This window comes from Garra rufa, chromosome 17 (genome assembly GCF_049309525.1).
Source record: "Garra rufa chromosome 17, GarRuf1.0, whole genome shotgun sequence".
NCBI lineage: Eukaryota > Metazoa > Chordata > Actinopteri > Cypriniformes > Cyprinidae > Garra > Garra rufa.
In genome coordinates, this window is record NC_133377.1 from 38,978,761 (window position 1) to 39,003,725 (window position 24,965).

At 39.5% G+C, this 24,965-nt stretch overlaps 1 protein-coding gene across 1 annotated transcript in view; it reads left to right on the top strand.

Annotated features, from left to right (window-relative positions):
• The window catches only part of LOC141289544 (class I histocompatibility antigen, F10 alpha chain-like), a 30,934-nt gene extending 19,078 nt beyond the window's left edge, over positions 1–11,856 (top strand). The window contains exons 3-8 of the mRNA XM_073821659.1: positions 302–580; positions 1,499–1,780; positions 7,981–8,085; positions 8,338–8,355; positions 10,523–10,616; positions 10,706–11,856. Coding sequence (XP_073677760.1) covers positions 302–580; positions 1,499–1,780; positions 7,981–8,085; positions 8,338–8,355; positions 10,523–10,616; positions 10,706–10,712 — 785 coding nt within the window. The 3' untranslated portion in view covers positions 10,713–11,856. The remainder of the gene's footprint in view (positions 1–301; positions 581–1,498; positions 1,781–7,980; positions 8,086–8,337; positions 8,356–10,522; positions 10,617–10,705) is intronic.
• Positions 11,857–24,965: the final 13,109 nt, after the last annotated feature.

Here is a 24,965-nt window from a genome sequence, read left to right on the forward strand (position 1 = left end):
TGCTAATCCTGTTAAATAAGATGCTAGTAACATAATAAACATGCTAGAATCATGCACGTTAAAAATATTAAATAATATTATATATTATTATAATAATAATGTTATTATATGTTTTTGAAAAAAACTACTTCAAACTTCATGCTTTTTAAACTGCTTTCTCAAGCAACAAAGTTTGTTTTGACAATGTTTTTAATCTAGTTCTTCTTTTGTAAGAAATGAACTGGTTCTGAATAACTGATTTTATTCTTGAGTATACAAATAGATTATTCATACAGATACACTTATTGGTCTATTCTCTCAGGTGTGCACACAATCCAGAGAATGTACGGCTGTGAGTGGGATGATCAGACTGGAGCAACAAATGGGTTCACACAGTATGGATATGATGGAGAGGACTTTATGATTCTGGATTTGAAGGAGTTGAGATACATTTCTCCAGTGAAGCAAGGAACCCTCACTGTAGACAAGTGGAACATTAACAGACTCCACCTTGAGAGTGACAAGCATTACTTAGGCACGCAGTGCATTGATTGGCTGAAGAAGTATCTGCAGTATGGAAAGAGCAGTCTGGAGAAAAAAGGTACATCAGTTCCTAATCAGCAATGATCACGTGCAAGTCTTCCAAAAAATCTTGTATACTAGAAGTCACTTTTCACTTAATTTACTTAAAATGTAACACATTTATTTTCTTCAGGATAGATTTTTATATTAAAGTCCCCCTGAAATCAAAATTAAAGTTTTTTGGCTTTTAGGATGAATATATTAGGCTTAAGGTTATCTATAAGCTAGTGTGCTGCAAAACAAAGACAAAATTCGCATTTACAAGATATGGGCATTCAAAACTTACAGTCTCGTCACTTCCACCAATATGAATCAAGGATTTGGATGATATCACCGTGCACTTCAGTTTCTCATCAAACTTTCTGTCCAATCAAATGCTCTCTAGAGTCTGTAGTGTCCCGCCCCCTACACAAAGACGCGGAGGAGATCATAAGCGCTCATATGTGGGTCGGCATGTATTAAATTACACAGCCTCAGCAAGATAATAATCTCTATTTTGTTTTAGCACGTTTCATATTGAATCTGTGCGGTAATTTATTAGTCTGTGGCTGTCATGAGCTTACAAATGCGGCTTTACCGAGCTCAACGGCTCTTGCCCGAGAAGATATAAATGGAACGCTATTGGCTATTCAAAATAAGTTGGCGGGGCTGGGCAATATGTTTTTGTTTCAGTTAAAGTACGTCACCACATAGAATAACGCTGCATGTTTCAAGGCGCTTCAGTGGACCTTTAAGCATTTTGAGTTTTGTGGTCTTTGTGCAAATGAACAATTGAAGTGTTCTTTAAATAGAGTTTGGATATAGGTATCAGCTTCAAGACCACTGTAGTCTAATTATCAGGTGTGAAAGATGTTCATTGAAGACAATGCATGCCTGATTTGTAGATCATTTAGAGCAGCTGGAGGCTTGACAACTCTTGTATTTTCTCTTTCTGCAGTCTCTCCTCAGGTTTCTCTGTTGCAGAAGTCTTCCTCATCTCCAGTCACATGTCATGCTACAGGTTTTTACCCCAGTGGAGTTACAATCACCTGGATGAGAAATGGACAAGAGCATCATGAGGATGTGGAACTTGGTGAACTTCTTCCCAATGAGGACGGGACCTTTCAGAAGACGAGCACCATCACAGTTACACCTGATGAGTGGAAGAACAACAAGTTCAGCTGTGTGGTCGAACACCAGGGCAAAACTGAGATAGGGAATGAGATCAGGACAAACCAGGGTAAGAGAAATTAGATGAGAACTACATATGTTATCCCTCCTGAGATTAACCACCAACTGTAGGTCTCGACTCAACAAAAAGTAAACCCAAAATATCAGTGATTTTGTAACAAGGACGTTTTTTTTAAGCATAAATAAAAATGGGAACAATCACAAAACTAAGTGCAAGAGTACAAACACAATATGTTTAGGCCTGTAATGTTTTTATATGATTGCACATTTTAAATATGCTGTCACTACCAATTCAATGTACTGCATATATCATTATCACATACACTGTTTAGGATTTTTCACCAGTACTGGTTAGTAATATTACCTTGGTTTGTGAGTAATCATCTCGGTTACATATTGTAACCCTCGTTCCTTGAAAGAGGGAACGGAGACGTCTCATCGAGGACCGACGAATTTGGATCTCGCCTGGAGAGACCAATCCACCAATCCTTCCTGTGTAAACTAAACGGGCCAATGCACATTAGAATGCATGATTGCAGCCAGCTGTGGCTGATCACAGCGTGAGTATATAAGAACCAGCGGGTGCGATGAATAGACAGGTTTTCGCTGAGGAGCCGGGCAAGGCCCAGCCGTACAGCGGTGGTACAGGAGCTGAGGCGATGGGACGAGACGTCTCCGTTCCCTCCTTCAGGGAACGAGGGTTACAATACGTAACCGAGACGTTCCCTATCAGTCGGTTTCTACGACGTCTCGTCGAAGTCCGACGAATTGGGATCCCTAACAAAGCGCCACGGCTGCTGCCCCTTCTAGTGTCCTGAGCGAGCCTCCTGGGCCCCTTTTCTGGCTCGGCCAGGGCTCGCAACAAGGAAGACCAGTCACCGTATAACATAGCACTACCCATTTTAGTGAGGCTTGAGCACTGTGAACGTGCGGAGCTCCTGCCCTTCTGTAAGAAGTACGGAGCAATACACATAAAATTAAATTCAGGATATATGGAAGATTGGAGGTGATTGAACCCTCGTGATGGTAGGTGGACTACCGGGGAACACACAGCCTCTAGGGCACTGTGGAAAAAACATAAGAGATGCAGTTAAGTGTCTATGTGGAGCCTGGCCCTCTACCAGTTCCGAAGGATTCATCGAGTGAGGGCCTGACGCCGGACGTTCCGCTACATCCGGCTGTCAAGCTCGGCAGAGGAGCTCGACACAATTACTCAGGGGCTCAGAGCCGGCGCCAGCCGAGCGCTGAAGAGGGGGTGTCTGAAATTCAAAGAGGGGGCGATCATTTTAATGCAAATATAACACTCCCAATTAAGAAAAAACAGATAGCTATGGTACATTGCTTAAGTTTTAACACGCCATAAACCAAAATATCTGCTACAAGCACAAAAACTGCAGCTAGTGAGCAACGTCCAGGGTCTAAACGAACGGTCTTTGTATGGGGACGTTCTTAAACGCTTAACGTGACGTAATAAACGAGCAGGGAACCCCAAATTTCTGTCAAACCTTATTTGGAACAAACACTAACTACTTTCAAACGAACGAGCCCTCATTCTACAGATAAAGTGAATACTATCACGTTAAGCGTCCCCCATAAGGAAACAGCTTAACAAGGTTTAACATATCTTTACGACTGAGGGAAAACAATCTTCTGTATTCAAATATTACTTATAATTAGTACTTGCTGCTTTTAAAAGAATGAGATCTCATTCAACATATAAAGTGAATAATATCACGTTAAGCGTTTTCTTCTTATAGAACTCCATTAACATGTTTTTTTAAAATGGACTATGGGGGGAGATCACTTCATATGCAGAATAAGAGCTTGTTCTTTTGACAGCAGAAAGTAGGCTATTTATTTTAAGTAAAATTTAACATTTAGAATTGTTTGGTCTTCCCTGGTCGCTGTTGAGATACGTTAAACCACGTTGAGCTGTTTCCTTATAATGGGCTTCTATTGGGGAGAAAACGCTTAACGTGATATTATTCACTTTATCTGTGGAATAAGGGCTCCTTCTTTTGATAGTAGTGTTTGTTCCAAGTAAGGTTTGACAGAAATTTGGGGTTTCCTGCTCGTTTTTTACGTAGCCTACGTTAAGCCACGTTAAGCGTTTTTCACGTCAAGCGTTTTAGAACGTCCCCCTAAATCTACGCCCCTGAGTGAAACCTCCTCAGTAGTAACCTTACCTATCAGACTCTCCTTAATTAAATATTGCTATTTTAGCTTATTTTTCAATATAGGACGACAATACACTTCTCAACTGTGATTTCTAAATAGTACATTTTATCATTAAAATCCACTTTAACATTTATGGTGCTCTCTGAGGGGGCGAGATAGTGCCGGTGAGGGGCGTCGGCCCTGCAGGGGCTACTCTGGAGCAGTACAGCAAGCTGACCCGAGCCAGAGGCCTCCCTGTGTTTCTACTTGTTTGAGGTGAGAACACGGGAGGAAACTGGCTCTACACGAAGGCTATAGAACCTAGTGAACATGTTAGGGGTCGCCCAGCCCGCAGCTCTACAAATGTCAGTCAGCGAGGCGCCACGAGCCGCCACCCAGGAGGGTGCAACACTCCTAGTTGAGTGAGCTCTCAGCCTGAGGGGACAGGGCACACCCTGAGCCTGATAGGCCAGGGTAATGGCATCCACTATCCAGTGGGCAAAACCTCTGCTTAGAGACGGCATTCCCCTTCTGCCTGCCTCCATGTCATACAAAGAGCTGGTCTGAGGTCCTGAAGCTTTGAGTCCCGTCAACATAGCATCTTAGTGCTCGGACGGGACAGAGCAAAGCTAGGGCTGGGTCTGCCTCCTCCGAGGGCAGCACTTGCAGGCTCACCACCTGGTCCCTGAAGGGAGTGGTGGGAACCTTGGGCACATAGCCGTCCCGGGGCCTCAGAGTTACCTGGGAATCCTCCGGCCCAAACTCTAGGAACGATTCGTCTATCAAAAATGTGTGCAGGTCCCCTACCCTCTTGATGGAGGCCAATGCAAGCAGGAGTAGAGTTTTCATTGTGAGAAACTTAAACTCAACTGCCTGCAAAGGCTCAAAGGGGGCTGTGAGCACGAGGGACAGGTCCCAAGAGGGTATGGAAGGGGGGCTAGGAGGATTTAACCTTCTGGCGCCCCTGAGAAACCTGGAGACCAGGTCGTGCCTCCCCACCGACCTTCCTTCTACAAGGTCGTGGTTTGCAGAAATGGCAGCCACATAGACTTTAAGGGTGGAAGGGGACAGCCTACGCTCCAACCCTTGCTGCAGAAAGGAGTGCACGGCTCTGATCGAGCATCTTCGGGGGTCCTCACCTTGAGAGGAACACCAATCAACGAACAGGTTTCACTTCAAGGCGTAGGCATGTCTTGTGGACTGAGCTCTCGCCGAAATAATGGTGTCTACTACCCCTTGGGGTAGGTCACCTAGAACCTCCGCATCCCGTCCAGGGACCAGACATGTAGATTCCAGAGGTCTGGACGCGGGTGCCACAGGGTCTGAGTCAGAAGATCCTTCCTCAGAGTAATCTGCCAGGGAGGGGCTGTCGTGAGGAGCATGAGTTTGGGGAACCAAGTCCGAGTGGGCCAGTAGGGGCCACCAGAAGGACAAGGTCTGTGCCAGAAGGCTTACTGGGGAAAACGCATATTTGCGAAGGGCCTGTCAGTGCATCCGTGCTGAGGGTTCCCTCGGTCAGGGAGTAAAACCACTGGCAGTGGGACAAGTCCAGGGAGTCTCCATTCTCCAGGAAGCGCAGCTATTGAGAGCTTGTCGGCCGCACAGTTGAGCAACCCGGGAATGTGAATGGCATGAAGCGACCTCAGATGCTTCTGACTCCAAATGAGGAGGTGACGGGCGAGTCGCGAAATGCGACGGGAGCTTAGACTGCCTTGACGGTTGATGTGCGCAAAGGTCGCAATGTTGTCTGTGCAGACTAGGACGTGTTTGCCCCGGTAAGCGCCCCTTGAGTCGGAGCAGGGCAAGATGTACTGCAAGCAACTTGAGGCAGTTGATGTGCCAAGTAAGCTGGGGGCCCGTCCAAACCCCTGAAACTGCCTGCCCGTCGTACGTGGCTCCCCAACTGGTGGTGGAGGCATCCGTGTATACCACAGCATGCCTGGAGACCTACTCCATGGGTACTCCTGCCCGAATTAACCAAGGGTCTGACCACGTGATAAAGGCTTGGCTCTTACCAGGTTAAAATAACACCAGCATGCTGCCGTGTAGCCACGTTCTCTTCGGGACTCGGCCATGAAGCCAGTGTTGAAGCGGTCTCATATGGAGCAGCCGTAGCGGTGTAAGGGCCTGGGCCTGATGTACTGTACCTGTAGCAACGCCATGGGAAGTAATGCGTAGCCAGCGTCACCACAGGCCGCATAGGCACTGCCGATCAACTGTGACGAGTGCCTACAGGCCCGGGAAGGGAGCGACGGGTTGCCCAGCCAAGTGGAAGCAGCGCCGGGACACAGTTGCATCGCAACAGCGCGCTCCACTGGTGGGACAGCCGTGTAGCACCACACTGGTCCGCCATCAAGGGTGTTGAGGGAGGAAGACCCACTTGAACGGTTTCGGGCAGTAAAAGGAGCCGTCCAGGTCCGAGTGAGCTCCTCATGCACCTCCGGAAAGAATGGCACTGGGGTGGGGCACTGAGAACCAGCGCGGGCCACTCCGAGATACCAATCATCCAACCGAGAAGGTTCGGGACGTGATGGAGGGTTCCATTCAAGCACTACCTTCTCGGCGGACCAGGCAAGCATAGCCATCATCTCCGGGTCGATCTCCGGCGGACAACAGTGTGCCGGTATCCTCCCCAGAGAGGTCTGGCTCTCCCTCCGATGCCGCGACCGACATCTGTTCATCGGGGGGAGCCCCAAAGGATACGGGTGGTGCCCCTATAGGAGGTCCAGCCCTTTCCTCCGGGAGCACTAGTGGCAGCGGATTGTAGGTGAAAGGAGGACCTCGGTGGGGAATTCCTTACCGTCACCATGAGACCAGCCAGTCCCCTGCTGCCAGAGGTAGAGCCCCCTCTGCGTTTACCGGGGGGAACGGTCGATCTGGGCAGAGGGACTGGAACCCTGCCCCTTTGCAGGAAGCGGAGTCTGGTCCACAGATCCGCGATGGCCATCCTCCCGCAGTGGGGGCATGACTCATCCACGAACGCCGCCTGAGCGTGTTCAATGCCCAGACACGTAAGGCAGCGGTCGTGGCCATCACCCGGCGACAGGTAACGGCCGCATCCAGAAACGCACAGGGAGAAAGGCATGTTGTAGACGCCTCGTCTTTAAAAGGAAATTGCTCTTTCATGCTGAGACGAACAGGGGAGATGGCCGCAGCGATAAATGATATATGAAGTGAAGTAAACAGTACTAGCCAGAAAGACCTAGCCAGAAAGAAATGCAAATTTTGAAGAAAAATGTCAAACATACTTAGAGGCTTTGCATCTGAAATCTTCGTGTATATATAATAGATAGCGCGCACCCTCGAGTCTGACTGGACAAGAGACTTTCTGTCAGTGTTTGACCTGCGTGTTCTAGACGAGCTGTCAGTGCAGTTTCATTGTTACGCCACAAGATGGAGGCAAGAGTCTATCTTTGAGAAAGTCATTAATCCGTTCATTCAACTACACGTTCAAAAACGTTTATTCAAAGAGAGACGGAATGAAACACAATGTTAAAATCATTTTAACTTTAATCGGCACTTTTAAAGGCTCAGCTGAACAGCAGAGCATCGATGTTAAGACAGAGATTTGACTTTCCTTGGACATGTCAAGCTAGTTTCACATACATTCCTGACTCGATCTGAAAGACAGACAGGTAATTGCACATGCTCAGTCGATCTCTCTCTCAATCGCTGTCTGTTTAGGCTTGTTAAGTGCATATCTACTGAGCCTCATAATAAACACATTATGTTATCATTACTAACTTATTACTAATTTAATATTCAGCACACAGGCATTCAGTGAGAAGGGCAAATCCTTAGGAAAAAAGAAAACAGGCAAATATCGCGTTTGCTGCGGTTGTTGCATTCCTCTGCGGTTATGCACGTCAATAGCGCGGTATTGCAATATTGCGGTTATCGCGACAGCCCTAGTTATATACTCACGCTGTGATCAGCCACAGTTGGCTGCAATCATGCATGCCAATGTGCATTGGCTCGTTTAGTTTACACACAAAGTGGATTGGTCTCTCCAGGCGAGATCCCAATTCGTTGGTCTTTGACGAGATGTCGTAGAGACCGACTGATAGGGAACTGATGTTTTCATTTGATCAGATCCCTCAGCTCCTGTTCCCATTGGCATCATTGTTGGTGTTCTCGTTTCTGTCTTGTTGGTTGTCATTGGTGTCGCTGGATATATGGTGTATAAGAAGAAAAATGGTGAGGACAAATTCTTATGACAGTGTGTACAAAAGTACTTAAAAATGATTAAAATATCTTAAATGAACTTTTTTAAATGTGTAAAATACAACATTTTAAGTAGCATAAAAATGTATTACATTTTGTTTGTCAAGAACTTAAAGATTTAAATTGTGTTCACTGATTGTAGTCAGCGTCAGATTGTACATTTGATAATGCTATGTTTTGTGGTTGAAATTCACTTACAGTTCACCTCTCTTGATTGTTTTTCAGGCTTTAAACCTGTCAGTGGTAAGTTCCTTATAAAAACAAAATGAATGAATGTTTTTGCTGGGGGTTGATTTGATTTTTAGATCTGTATAAAAGGTTAAGGCTTTAGTCCAGTTTGGAACATAGACTAACTGATTTGTAATTCTGCGTGTTTTATTAACGAACCATTAATCAAAAACAGTGATAAGACTAGTGACATAGGCTATCTATATAACTAATGCTTTTGAATAGTAAACTATTACTTAAAGGTAAACACCACCCAAAAATGAAATTTCTCGTTATTTACACAAACTCATTCCACACCAACTTTGAGTTTCTTTATTTAGATGAGCAGAAGCAAAGATTTTTAGAAAAAATAATGCATCTTTGTGAGTCCATAAAATGCAAGGGAATGGGACTTCCTAAGCTGCAATAAGGATGCACCAAAATGAACATTCTTGGCCAAAGCTGAACAAAATTACACACTAGGCCAAAGGCTGATTACTGAACATGGTTTTCAAAGTTTTTCCCCCATGTATTTTGCCATTTTCACCATTACATAAATTAAATATTTGCTTCTTACAGTTTTGTCTTTCTTAAAAAAAAAATCAATAAGAAAACAATAATTTACCATTTTTATTTTGGGATGCTACAGCGAGCCATAGGTCGGCTCGTTTCAACGCAGCTTTAACTAAAGGTTCGCGAACTTGTCCGGTAGCCGTGCTGAAGCATCGCCATTCACGTGTGTTTTACAGACCTCCAAGTAGGGCTCGCTGCAGTCACACGATGACGCATTGACGTGGGCATGGTGTCTGACGTCACACATGGATGTGGGCGGGGTTGGATGTCCACTGCAGGCTGCAGCGAGCCCTACTTGGCACACTTAACGACTTAACAGATTTTAGTCTTTGACAGGAAAGGAGCACAAACTGAGTCATTGCAGTTAACAACATACAGTATTTAACGACTGGCGAGTCACGACAGTGAAATTCTGGCAAACCCCCCCCCCCCCCAAAAAAAAAATACAGCTCACAAAAACCATATTATCTACCCATGCTCCCCCCCACCAAATACAACACTGCAGACAACAGCATCGCTTTTATTTAAAACCTATTTTACTTATTGAAGTGTTAAGGTTTGTTTTACTTTTCTTAGTTGGGGCTTAATATAAAAGAAAGCATTAGCTTTCCTGCTATGATGATGTTCCTAATAAATGAAAAAAAAAATCAATGTGTCTTCAATATATTAAGTCGGATGCTTCTCTTTATTTTTGGAATTATTGCTTGAGAAAAACACATTTTATTATGTCTTTTCAAGTGCCTAGGCCTAGGTTTGATTCCCTTAATTATAACATTTCTAGCACTATTTTTACGTGTTTATTAAAGCAAGAATTTATAAATTGAAAAATACGAATCTTAAATAGGCTTATGTCTAAAATCAGGGATTAATCTGATTTACTACATTACCTAAACAATTCTGTAATTTCCTCATCTATTTGATTCAAAACTATTATATATAATTAATATATCGAGAATAATATTATTTTGACATATTCATGATTTATGAATTTATAAAAACTTAATTTTGAAGTATAGCTAGGCTATTTGTTTTGTTCATGTATTCGTTATGAAGAATATTTATTAGCCTACAGTTTATTTAATATTCCTCAAATTTTAAGAAGTTAAAAGTTAAGAAAAATGAATTAGAATGTGGTCTAAAGGCATTTTTCTTAACTTTTATTAGACTTCAGATCAAAATTCTTGATAATCCTTACAATCAGAGTATCACTGACATAATTTAGGCATTAGCATTAAGAAGCACAGTAACATTACACAGCATTCCAGAGTGCATTCGAGCCATCAGCTCACGTCCTCATGAAAACCGAACCCAAGGCTTTAAGTTTTACATAAAGCAGCTCGCAAACACCTGAATTTAGCTGGTGATGCGTTGTGATGGGTGGAGTAAATAAAATCGCTGGAATATTTAAATTTAAAGGCGGTCAAATTCGTGCAAATCAAGTAGTTTTGTGGGCATATACACAAAATACGCGTTGAAGGCACAGCTTTTAGTTTTAAATAAAACGGCTGACATTTAGCTCTTGATGTGTTCTAATGGGTTGAATTAATTAAATCGCTGGAGTATTTTTATTTTACAGGTGGTATTTTTGCCTTTCCACTGTTTGTTTCACAATTAAAATTTTCCTTTCCAGATGATGACTCTGGAAGTAGCAGTAGCTTACATAATGGATCAGACAGTGGCTCTGTTCACTCTGAAAGCTCAAATGACAGCACCAAACCTATTATGTAAGAATCAAAAACATTTTCTCAAACCATGCATTAGACAAATCATGCTAAGTGAACTGTAATAATCCATTTTTTTTTTCTTAAACAAGGAGATAAGACGACTGCAAATGACACTAGATGACTGCGAGAAAATGGGACCTGATAAGATTTTGCTCAACCTGCAGCTGGTCTTTTAACTTTTAACACTTTAACTGTCACTACATTTTTTTTTAGTTAAATTAAGAAAATGGATTCTTTTTTTGAGGAGAAATTAAAAAAGCATCTTAAGTTTAACTAATTTTAGACTTTGCCTTCACAAGATATTGGTTCATTAGTCAATATCAATATTGACCAAAGCCAAACATTTTATTGACTTTATAAACTTTTATTGACAAATTCAAATTCTTTGTGTCATGAGGGTCTGCAGATTTTGTGGTTGAAGCTACACTATAAAAAGTTTTCACCAGTTTCAACTTAAAAACTTAAGTTTAGCAGCTGCCTTAAAAAGTTAAGTTAAATCATTTAAACTCACAAGTTAAATCAACAAATTTAATTGTAATAAGTTAAAATGACTTGTAGTTTTAAGCTGATTTAACTTTTTTGTAGTTTTAAGCTGATTTAAGGCAGCTGCTGAACTTAGGTTTTTAAGTTAAATCTGGTGAAAACAGATTTAAAGACATTATCCTTTAATGTAACTCTCCAGTTGTTGCTTTGAGTTAAATGATAACAAACAGTCATGCTATAAAGATTTATTTTATCTATTTGCTGTTGTCATATTGTTTTAGCTCAGAAGTGTCCAATCCTGCTTCTGGAAGAGACACTTTCCTGCAGTGTTTAGCTTTGACCTGCTCTAACATACTTGGCCTGGAAGTTTCTAGCGAAACCTGGAGACCTTGATAATTTGATTCAGGTGTGTTTAATTAGGGTTAACTGGTTTAATTAGGGTTAAATGATTTTCGTTATCCGTTCTTACCAGTGTAGCGTTTCTTTGCAAGCACATCTATAGAGATAATGAAACTGGCTTTGTATCATAATATGATCTGACCTATAAGAACTATTTCTATTTTTGTAGTAGTGAGGTTGATTCAGACATGTTACTTGAACACTTTATTCAGCATTCAATCACATTGTAAAAATGTTTAATATGACTTTTATGTGTTGGTTGTTTGAGCAAATCCACTAAAATAAGATTGTATGGAAATGTGCCTGACAATATGCAAAGTCTTTATGAAAAGTCTCTAATAAACTTTGGTTAAAAATAGTAGTGTTTCCAATAGTAGTGTAAAAAAACACCCTTTTGCCTTGTCAAAATAAGCTCTGCAACATTTCAGCTCATTTTAAAACATGGTCTCTTTAAATGCCACCGAGCTCTCTGCTGGGGGATTAGGATCTATAATGTTTACTTTAGCCGCATTTAGCTTATTTAGTGATATGGCTGCCAGATAAGAAGCTGAGAATTACCTGGTTTTAAAAGGGGATATTACTTTTAAAGATTAAAAAATACCACTGGGTGGTTTTTTTCTTTGTAGTGTGATTGTGTACACAAGCTGACAACACACATTAACGTTCAAACAACATGGAAAAGTTAGTTTTGCACCCAATGACCCCTTTAACATTTATGACAAAATTTTAAATAGAATAAGTGAAAACAGGAATTTCACGGTTAGACAACATGTAAAATCACCTCCAGATTTACTTCTTCTATCGAGCAGACATAATACTGTGTTCACCACAAGTATTTTTTTAGATAGTAAGTCAGATATTTCTATCTTTTTCTGTAGTGTCAGAAATATCAGTTTATATTTCCAAACATTCATTTTGCCATTAATTGTAAAAAACAAAAACAAAAAACAACAACGAAATATTGTAGTTTGTCTTGGATTTTTTTTTTTATTACATCAGATAATGTTTTAAGCTGTTATATGGTCATGTTACAACAACCTATGTGGCACATTGTCACATTTCTCTTTCATGTTTTGGGGTAAATAAAGAAAAGAGTGTACACTGTAATTACAAAGCAAAACCACATATTTGTAATACACAAGTGTAAAATTAATTTGGACGAAAAAGTGTACTGTGAACCATGTGAATTTTCACAAACTGAGAAAGTCAAAAAGTGTTAGGTTGTAGCCAGCTCACCGCCTACTGGCTGGAATTTCAGAACCTGTGCAGGCGTTGCCGCAAAGACATTTTACTAGTTCAAAGTCAACAGCTAAGACCAATGTTTGGTATTAACCTGAATAGTTCCAATAATTTCTCTAGTCTAATATTAATATTAGTATTTTAAATCTAAAAAGAGTTGCCTCGTAGGAAAATGCAAGAAATGGCTCGTAGTGCTTCTGCTCGTGCTTTTGCTTGCTGGACTTCATTTTGCTTATGCTGGTAAGTAAATTATATACCAAACATTCATTAATTTTCAGAATTTTAACCCTTTAAATGCTGGTTTGTTTACGTAATGCCACAGGTTTTTTTTTTTATGAAAAAATGAAAAATAGTAGTTAATTTCCATATACTAAATGATAATCAGATTTTTTTTCTTTGTTTATTAGCTTTTTGGCTGTGTCAATGAAGAACAACAACATTCATTTTGAGGCATTTATATTTTTTGTGTAGTGTCAGAATTAAAAAAAAAAAAAAAAAAAACTAACACTTAGGGCCATAATGGACAAAAATGTCCATGTCAGAAACCTGTCATAGATGTTATATATATTTTTTTTTTCACTTTCACTGACTGTTGTTTTTTTATCAGCATCTCTTCTATTCATAATTACCAAACATTCATTCATTTTCATAATTGTAATGCTTTAAAAACTGCTTTCTTTACATAATGCTCACTGTCAGTGGGCAACACTAGCTCCAGAGCTTCCTCTGCTGAGTAACATCTCTACATCTTGCAAGCAATGAAATGATCAAGCCCTCAAGCACCAAATATGTCTAGGTTTTATTATGCGAACACCTGTATGGAGTGTGCGAACACTCAAACTTTGTATAAAATCTGCCAGACTACAAAATCAGCGTTTTCTTGTGGTGAAAACAAAAACAATGTGTTTAGAGCCGTCTGAACTTCTCAGGCAAATTCAAGCTCACCTTTCATCTCTGTACAAAAACAATAATAAATGAAAAAGTGCAATCAAGGATTAAGATGTGTGTTTGGGTGAAAAAGAAAAATCCTCAAAGCTCATTAACCTTCTTTGACCTTATTCATAGCTTTCACATGGCCCTACAACCCTGCCAAGGGTGGGACTCATACACGGAGTGGGATTTTTGATTGCCAGTACAATATAATTTCTTTCAAACTAATTACACCCATAAAATTCAGTAAACACATGCAAACCACAGTCTGACATTCTTACCAACATAACCACACATTTATAGCTGCATTATTTTTCCAATTGACTCTATAATAGGCTATAATATGCATAAGCAGAAAACACAAAAAGCGACTATTTCTTTTATATGCCAAATTTGAAAAAAATGTCACAATCTAGTAAAAAAATGGCAAAAAGTACAAATTTGAAGCCTTTTCGATAGAATAAATACCTTTTATCAAATATTGCGTCATTTAATAGTCAAATGGCCCTGGGTTTAAAAATTGCAGTTTTAATGGGTTTCAATGTGGACATTTTTGTCCTTAAGGTCCTGAGTGTGAGTATTTTTTGTACGGAGGGTAAAATAGATTTTTTGAAGGAAATAAGGGTGAAATATTAAAATTTCAATAAAAACACAAACATGAGCCAAGATTTATCCAGTTGGCGTTAACACAGGCACACTTAAAACAAAACAAAAAACTGAAATGGACAAAAATGTCAATAAGGTCGCACAAGGGTTGAATTATATCTAATCAAACTATATTAAAAATTAACATCAACTTGATCATCACTTTACATGAGCAAAACATTAAGAATTTGGAGCTATAGTCCTGTTGAAACTGGCTCCACCCTCTGAATCATGTGGTTTCTTGGAACAGCAGTTAAGGACACAGGGAAATAGATTTGCATATTGTACCTGCAACAACAGATATCCAAACCTGTACAACCGGTGTAGGTTTATCCTATTGGGCCTGCATTATTTTCACTTCATCTTGTAGACTATTCTTTTCTAGCATACTACTGTATAGAGCACTTGTGTCTTTGGATTTCTTTTGTTGTTGCATTCCTTTTTTGTAAGATGCTTTGGATACACTATCAGTCAAAGGTTTTTTTTAATAGTAACATTTTTAAAGAAGTTTCTTGTGCTCACCAAGCCTGCATTTATTTGTTGTACAGCAACAACAGTAACATTTAGAAATGTTTCCATATTTAAAATAACTGTTTTCTATTTGAATATTTAAAAATGTAATTTATTCCAGTGATCAAAGCTACATTTACTCCAGTCTTCAGTGTCACATGATCCTTTAGAAATAGTTGTAATATGTTGATTTGCTGTTCAAGAAACAATATTTAAAACAGTTTAGTAATGTTTTTTCAGGATTCTTTGATAATGGATTTGTAACATCCTGTCAGTCTGTCTGTCTTGGTTTCTCACATATGCCCATATTTGGTTTTCCTTAGTGTCATTCCCATCACCTGTCTATGTCTCCTTAACCTGTCTTAATTAGTTGGTTTGTGTTCAGTGTTCTGGTGTCCAGCTACAAGGTTACCTCATGTGTGTGTGTTCCTACCATTCCTGTCTGTGAATCACTCTGCCTGTGGATTATTATTAAAGACTTTGCATTTACTTCAACTTCTTGTTGCGCCTTCCTACATTTCACTTTTTCGTTTTTTCAGTGTTCGGTTTGTTTATTCACCATGAACGGACCCGTCTGTCCTCATCCTCCTCCTGGAGCAGAGGAATTGCTCTCTTGAGGACCACACCAAAGACTTTGTGTTCCTCGTCCCCATGACACACTACCCGGACAGCTGCCTCTGAACTTTCTATCGAGCTGGACTTAACACCGCCACTAAAATGCAGCTGTATGAAAATGGTCCTCGGGAGAGCCTCGCCGCCTATATCAAGTGGGTGCTGGTGTCCAGCAGATCTTCGCAGACCATGAAGGATGACACCAGCCCCACTCTAGACCCAGTGCCTGGCCCTCCATCGCCTCTGAGAGCAGAGCCACAGCCCGAGCCCACCGCTGACGGAGAGCCTGAGCATGATGTTGAGCCGTGAGCCGGCAACAGAGCTCGCCACGAGGGATTGTGATGAGGGAGGCTCTGCCCACTACACTAACACTGAGGGTGAGCCAGCACTGGACCTTACCACACTGGAATTAATTGACTTCTGCTCGGATATCACCAGCTTCCCACTCACAATTTTTCCCACCCACTCTCCCTCTTTTGCCTACTCCTGTCTGCCATACTGCATCAGCCAAGTCACCGCTGTCTCCTGACGGCCCCTGTGCACACCCTCAGCCCACCATCTGAATGGTGGGCTCGCTGCGGGTCTGCCAGTCTCTATCGGCATCATGGCTCGACAGGATTGGGGTGGGAATTATAGAAATTAATACTTTTAACAAAAATGCTTTAAACTGATCAAAAGAGATGATAAAGACATTTATAATGTTACAAAAGATTTCTCTTTCAGATAAATGCTGTTAGCTGCTTGGCTTTTTCAACATGATGATAATAATAACAAATGTTTTCTGAGCAGCAGATCAGATTATTAGAATATTTCTGAAGGATCACATGACTGGGGTAGTGATGGTAGAATTCAGCTTTGAAACCATAGGAATAAATTACATTTTAAAATACATTCAAATAGTTATTTTAAATTGTAAAAATATTTCTGATATTTAATTTTTAATTTTTTTTTTACTGTACTTTGGATCAAATAAATGCAGACCGTGCACAGAAGGGACTTTTTTTTCTTTCAAAAAACAAAATCTTACTGTTCAAAAACTTTAGACTGGTGTTGTAAATGGGCTTACAAATTTCAATTATTGTATTTTATCAATACATTTAGATATTTTTATTAGCATTTAGCTTTTCTTAATGAGCAGTGGATACAACTTTCATTGCAACCTTGGTATAACTTTGTATGAGATTGTTTAGTTATTCAGAATGCATCATAAAAAATCTACCCAAATAAAGGTGGTCAAAATCACCTGTATTGGAATGAATGGTTTTCATGCATTAAGAAAATGCCTATTTTTCAATGCAAGTGCCATGTTGAGACTGTTGTTATTTTTATTTATATATTGAATATTACCCTATATATTGCAGTTGTATTATGGAACATGAATCTATCAACATTTGAGAGACATTTAACCAATTATAAACAATGAATATAGAAAACAAATTGTTATGAATTGCTATTTTCTGTAGCGTAGTTATTCGAGAACTAGCGATTTAACGCTGCTAATCGTTCAGCCACCGGCTGAACTGAGCGCTGGGCAGCGGCCAGCGGACAAGAGCACGGGGAGAAGGCCGGCCGCATTGGGCTGAGGATAGCGGTGGAACTTTGGAGGATGACTGGGAAATGGGGACTGGGCTGACGGTTCGAGCCGTTGGCACGGTATGTGAAGGTTCCCGGCATACGGCAGGCTGGCATGGAAGATGAGGCTGATTTAAACTTCTTCAACCTCAAAATTTGATCCGTTTGATCCCTTGACTAGCTTGATCAGGGGAAAACAACAGGCTGGAAGCTCGCAGCGTATAGTCTCATTATCCAGCCCCAAAACAAACACAGCACCACGAGAAGCATCGGGCCAGCCTACCTGATGGGAAAGCTCGAGGAATTCCTCCACACATTGTTCCAACTCCCGACCACCCTGCCGCTGTCTCCTTAGCTTGTCCTCAGCCCGACACATCTTTGGTAGGATCCAGTCATCTGTCACGCCATGCAGGGAGAGGGGAGCCAGGAGAACGAACGCAGGAGCCAGGAGTACGGAAAAAAATTATTTAAATAAATTTGGTTTATTTATTAATGAAAGAAACTTTAAACAAAACAAACAGGAAGACAGGAAACAAAACCACGACGGAACTTCATGACCGGATAAAGAACTTTTCTTCCTCTTCTAGGTTTTATGGCGGTTGGCACCTCACTTAGAAGGCGCATTACCGCCACTTACTAGACTGGAGTGTGGGCAGTAGAATGGCGTTGGATAAAGAACTGAGGAAACAAACGACTTAAATAGAAGTGGCAGGGGGTGTGGCAAATTAGCAAGACAGGTGAAACAAATCTAAGCTAATGGGGACGGAACAAACCAATAAACACAGAAATACAGGGGGAGACAAAGGGAGAAACCAACAGTCCATGTGAGGGGGAAAAACACTAGGAAACTGACAATAACAACAAAAAAAGTGATTATTACATTGTATCGTGTCAGATAGAAATCATTTTCATTTTTTGCAGAGCGATGTCAAACAACCTGTTAAAACCTTCACACTTCATTGTCGTCTTTTATTTATAGCCTAAACTTTAGAATGGCTCTTTCACAATATATGATGGAAAATCCTATCCTTATTAATACCAGTGGTATCCTAAGGTACAAAAGTTACATCTTTCTAACCTATTTAGCCCTAAATGGCATATTAACCAACTAAATGATGCATATTAGTACTTTAAAAGTACATATGTGACCTTGGACCACAAAACCAGTTTTAAGTCGCTGGGGTATATTTGTAGCAATAGCCAAAAATACATTGTATGGGTCAAAATTATTGATTTTTCTTTTAAGCCAAAATCATTAGGAAACTAACTCTTTATGAATCTTTATAAATCATATTCCATAAAGATTTTTTTCTAAAATATTTACTGTAAATATAGCAAAATGTAATTTTTGATTAGTAATATGCATTGTTAAGAACCTAATTTGGCAAATATACTGGGCCAAGATTGTATCTGAAATGTGCATTCTTTTTGACAAAGAGTTGGCTATTGATTCTGTATTTTTGATCCTTGGTCTACCAGATCAATCTTTGATTTTATCCAATGAAAAGAGACTTTATAATCTTATGTTTGCAGCCAGGAAAAATATATTATTGAGATGGATAAGCGATAAGACTCCGACTATTTCGGGATGGCACAAGATTTTAATGGAACTAAACCCGCTGGAATATTTAACATGTTTAGTTAATGGCTGACCAGGTCAGTTCTATAACGTTTGGAAGCCTTATATTAGCAATTTAGAGACTGATTTGTCAACTGTTCTGTGGAAAGGTTTTCCTCCCCAAGTACCTCAAGTGAGTGCATTGGATTTTGAATTGGTATTGTGCTACCATTATGCTTTACTTTATTTTAATCCCTTTTTTGTGGCCTGTTGTGTGTATATTTGTTTTGTGTTTTGTTAAAGTTGATAAATGTTCAATAAAGATATTTGCCAAAAAAAAAAGAAAAGAACCTAATTTAGAGAACTTTAAAGTTGATTTTCTCAGTATTTAAATTTTTTTGCCCCCTCAGATTACAGATTTTCAAATAGACGTATCTCGACCAAATTCAAATCCTATCCTAACAAACCATACATTAATAGAAATCTTATTTATTGAGCTTTCATATGATGTATACATCTCAGTTTTGTAAAATTTAACCTTATGACTGGTTTTGTGGTCCAGGATCACATATTAGTACCTTTTAAAAGGGGTACTACCCCTGTGCTTTGTACTTTTTTTTCTGAGAGTGCATGAATTATAAAGCATATTTACAGTAAAAATGTTCAACCATTTCCATACACTTTTATTTTTCACAATTAAAATTGAATAAAAAATGTTAAAAAAAACAGTTTAAAAGCAAAATACTATATATATATATATATATATATATATATATATATATATATATATATATAAATAAAATAAACAAACTGATCCTCGGCCTATCTTTGCTCGTAAAGGACTAGACCTTTCTTGGATGCTGCTTTTGTTCCAAATTATAATTACTATGAACTGTTGACACGACTCTTTCAAATCACATTATTTCACCAATTTACCAGATTACTAGCCATAAATTGCTCCTGTCCCAACCTTTTTTGGAATGTGTTGCAGGTCTTTCATGTCAATGACAGGAAAGGATGTATATTTACAAATAAAATGAAGTTGACCAGACAAAACATGACATATTTTGTGTTCATATTGTCTGCATTGAAATACAAGTCAAAGTCAAATTAGAAATCACTACTTACTTTTTTATTTGCTTTTTCCATACTGTCCCGACTTTTTCTGATTTGGATGTGTGTGTGTGTGTGTGTGTGTGTGTGTGTGTGTACCTGGTATTCATCACGTTGTGGGGACCAAATGTCCCCACAAGGATAGGAATACCAGTAGATTTTGACCTTGTGGGGACATTTCTCAGGTCCCCATGAGGAAACAGGCTTATAAATCATGCACAATGAGTTTTTTTGATGAAATAAAAGAATGCACAATCTCCTGTGAGGGCTAGGCTTAGGTGTAGGGTAGGTGTAGGGCAATAGAAAGTACGGTTTGTACAGTATAAAAACCATTACGCCTATGGAATGTCTCCATAAAACATGTAAACCCAACGTGTGTGTGTGTGTGTGTGTGTGTGTGTGTGTGTGTGTGTGTGTGTGTGTGTGTGTGTGTGTGTGTGTGTGTGTGTGTGTGTGTGTGTGTGTGTGTGTGTGTGAGAGTGTAGGCTATATATTACAGTGGTTATTGTTTTCAGCATTTGTACAAATTAAAGTTTATTACTAAATTTCTAATAATTCTGATTCATTAAGTTTTCTTTCAATGTTTTGTTACAACCTCTCATTAAAAGGGCTCGAAAAGAGAGATTATGTAACATAAAAAGAATGAGGAAACGATGTTACTATTCAAGTCTATTTATTCACTCACTCAACAGGACGACATTGACGACATTGAATTTAGCTACCAACTAACACTTAACATAATGGACAACAACTACAAAGAAAAAGTAAAAACACAAAATAAACAAAAGGACAAAGTTTTTCTGGCTGGCCCACAAGAATCCATCTGTCCTTCTCCTCCTCGTTGGCGTCTTTTTAACCACTGTTAATCAGCCTCGCAACAACAAACAGGTGCGTCCACCTAAAAGAAAGAAAGAGAGAGAGAGAGAGAGAGAGAGAGAGAGAGAGAGAGAGAGAGAGAGAGAGAGAGAGAGAGCGCGCCTACACGCTCGTAGAGATAGCGTAACGCCAAGAACACAAGGGAGGGGCAACAAAAGGTAAACAAGATCCTGCTTAAGCCGCCGACCGTAACATGTTTCTACAGCCTATTTAACTTCTAGGGCCAGGTACAGATTTACTTCTCCTTCTACAGAAAAGAGAGAACCAAACAATAAGTAAACAGACTATTTTTAAATGACACCATCACTAAAATATGAACCTGTTGGGAGTGTTAAAAGTACTGTGAATATTTAATTACCAATTTCCTTTAACTCTGATTCACTGGAGTCTATATGAATTTTTTTTTTTGTAAAAACAAAACACATTTAGATAATCATTTATATGTATATGCCAGACATATTTTATGATAACCACAGCTCTATACACTACAAATGGGAAGTGAGGATACAGACTACATTATTTAAAGTGTTTTTTTTTTAATACAGAACAGATCATTTTAATGAAAGTTCACTTGTAAATAGCACTTCTGTGGTGCAGTGCTGCCAGGAAAAAAAATCAGCTATTTAAGTAATCAGACTGAACTGACTTACCAGAATAGCTGAATGTCAAGAAAATAAGCTTTATCATGCCATAAAGAACAATTGCAACACTGACCATCGCCATCAAGTCCGATCACCGGCACCTGATATCAACAAAACATCAAATCAAGACTAGCAGTACATTCTAAATGACAAACATATTCCTTTAAAAATGCAAACAGCACATGCACTGAAATCTAAAAAAAGGTTTGGCTGATTCTCTCACAAAGAGTCATTTGTCGCCACCTATTGGCGAACTATGTGATCTTCAGAATCAGATTTTGCATGATCTTTCACTTGATATTTACATTCACATCTCCAGCTCCAGATGGCTGCTCTAACTAAAAGTGCCATCAGAACTCCCAGCTCAGATCCAGAGCAAAACCAGATGCCTTACACTGGACCACCAGCACCTTACTAGAGGAAGAGGAGATGGGTAGAGGGAGGCTCTGGAAAGAAAATAGGCTGTGGTTACTATTGTATAATAATTGATAAACTAGTTGGTTGCAGCATCATAGACATAAAAAAGTAAGCATAAAATCATTTCACCAACTATCTCCAGGTCAATGCCTAACTCAGCCAGCAGGTGTAGATACTACACTGTGCAGATGTAAATTCCTGAGTCTCTCACTTGAGATTTTTCCAGAATCAGAGATGCATTTCCTGTTTCATAGATGCCTGTGATGTCAATGCAAAATGATTGTTCTTGACATTGTACATGAGGACCAGGGGTCTTTCACCCCGGAACTGATAGCACCACTCGACAGAGAATCGAGAGCTGTAAACTGGACAAAAAGATTCTATCCAGAACCCACAGTCTAACAGAACCCGTGCTCCCAGTCTAGAGCAGACCAGAGCGGACACTCAGAATTACTTTAAGAAAGATAGGGGGAAAAAAGTAAGATAAAGTAAGCACAATTAAAAACCATGTAACCCTCATTAGCTCAGGAGGGTTAAACAGAGTTTAGGACTTACTTGACTGACATTTTAAAATGCAAATTATGGAATGCAAATATATATATTTTTTTTTAAACAAAACAAATATGAAAACACATTATGTATAACTATGTATATGTATAATACAACTAATATAATTACTGCCAATAATATTTATTTTAAATTATATCTTTATATAATTATAAATTATATATATACATTTATTACAATTTGCTGTAAAAAATCTGCTGAAGAAAAAAAAACAGCTAATACCAGCCTAGGCTGGTTGGCTGGTCTTAGCTGGTTTAAGCTGGAAGTAGCTGGTTTTAGCTGGTGGTTTCCCAGCCTGACCAGCTTGGCCAGACCGGAAAAATGGACAAAACCCCTCTAAAACCAGCTAAAATCAGACTGACCAGCTAAAACCAGCCAACCAGCCTTGGCTGGTTTCAGCTGTTTTTTTTCAGCAGGGATATTGTGCTGATATTAAGCATAACATCATATGGTGTTAAACAATACACGAGAGAAACTTGGGCTCTACCTTTTGGATTTTTACAAATAATTATTCTAATCTATTACTTTCTCACGATTTCAGCATTTTACTTTCATTACCACAGTCTGTTTACGAAGCAATCACTTATAACTGCTAGTTGTTTACCCTGCTGAAAAAACAGCATATGCTGGTTAGGTAGGGTATATTTTGGTGCTGGTCCTTTGCTGGTTTATGCTGGTCCTTTCCTGGTCTATGCTGGTCATGTTGCTGGTCAAGGGCCAGCATAAACCAGCTAAAACAAGCATCCCAGCACCAAAACATACCTAACCAGCATATGCTGTTTTTTCAGCAGGGTATGCATAATATTTGAAAATAGTTTTTCGTCGTTTGTCACAGTTTACACCTAGCATAATCTTAACCTCTTAGAATATATATTAAAACCACTAAATCAACTCTAATACACGTATTTTAGTCTTTCTAGTAGATATTGATTTCCACTAGGTGGCGCTCCGAGACAACATTAGTATTGAAAACCCGCCTAACTATGAATATGGCACTGAGGATTTTGCCATGATATCACGTGGTTTCTCGGAACTGAGTGCAGTTGAGGACACAGGGAAATACCATCTCTTTTTGTCTCTTGTAGTGTGGTAACAACAGATAACCAAACCTGTATAGTCTGTATAGTTTTGTGTCATCTATAAGTATTCACAATAGCTACATTTGTTTACATATTTGCTGCTAGTCTTTGTCTTTAGCTATCACATCTTCATCAATGCTTAATTAATAAAATATTTTGTAAATAAAAAACATTTAGTCTTTCAAAATAAGGGAAGAAAACATGTTAGTCACTTAATTTGGTCATTAGGCATATAAGAGCTTTAGTTTTACATTATTTTCTCTCCACCACAAAATATTGATAGTAGCTCTTTGATGATTGATGACTATATTTATTCCTTACGAAAGAGTTGCTCTCTGCTGTTTACTGTTTCACTTTCACATACAGTATATGTAGCTATTTTTCTAGCCTACTTTAGCATTCCTCTTTAACGTTTTTAAGTGAAAGCCAATCAGTTTGAGCAATCTTTATGTTATTAATTAAATGTAATGTAATGATAATAGGGGATTTCATTTAACTGATTTAGAAAAATAGCTTAAGAATGAATAAGTGAGCATAAAAACGTAAAAAAAAAAATGGTGATATGATCTTCATCCACAACTTGCATTTTCCAGGTTAATGCACAGATCTGCTATGGTCTGTTTCTCAAGAAATATAAATGTAAGTTAATAATAAGAGTGTGTGATTTAAAAACAACAACAATAATAACACTCTGTTCTGTGAACATCATATTATAATAAAATAACAAATATTAACAGTTGGTTTTATTATGTTGTTTCTCTCAGAGAACAATCTATTGGATGCTAACCAGTCAGGTTTCAGGATTGGCCATTCAACTGAGATTGCACTATTGTCAGTCACTAAAGCTTTGCAGACTGCAAAAGCTGATTCCAAATCATCAGTATAATTTTGCTGGATCTATCTGCCGCCTTTGATACAGTGAATCATCAGATCCTCCTGTCCACCCTCTCATCGCTGGGCATCACAGGGACACCACTTTGCTGGTTTAAATCCTACCTCACTGGTAGGTATTTCAGATGGTCTGGGGAGGGGAGATATCCAAAGCATATCAACTGGTCACTGAGGTTCCTCAGGGATCAGTTCTTGGACCTCTCCTTTTCATCATATACACGAAATGTCAGGGTCCCATCATACAGGCTTCTGCTACCATTGCTATGCTGAGGACATACAGGTCTATCTTTTATTTCAACAAGATGATCCATCTGTAGCTGCATGGATCTCAGGCTGCCTGGCGGATATCTCAGCATGGATGAAAGAACATCACTTACAGCTCAGTCTAGCAAAGACTGAGCTCCTTGTCTTTCCTGCCACTCCAACTCTACAACATGACTTCACCATCCAGTTAGGTTCATCAACAATTACCCCATCGACTTCAGCCAGAAATCTTGGTGTAATCTTTGATGACCAATTGACTTTCAAACCTGGTCGATCTTGCAGGTTTGCATCGCACAACATCAGAAAGATCAGGAACTTCCTGCAAAACTTCTTGTCCAGGCCCTGGTAATTTCTAGGCTGGACTACTGCAATGCTCTTTTAGCTGGTCTTCCATCATGGACAATCAAACCTCTACAAATGATTCAGAATGCAGCAGCACGACAGATCTTCAACAAGCCCAAAAGGGCCCATGTCACACCTCTCTTTATCTCTTTATTTAAGTTCAAAACACTAAACATGCTTGCATATAGAACAGCCATAGGCTCAGCACCCA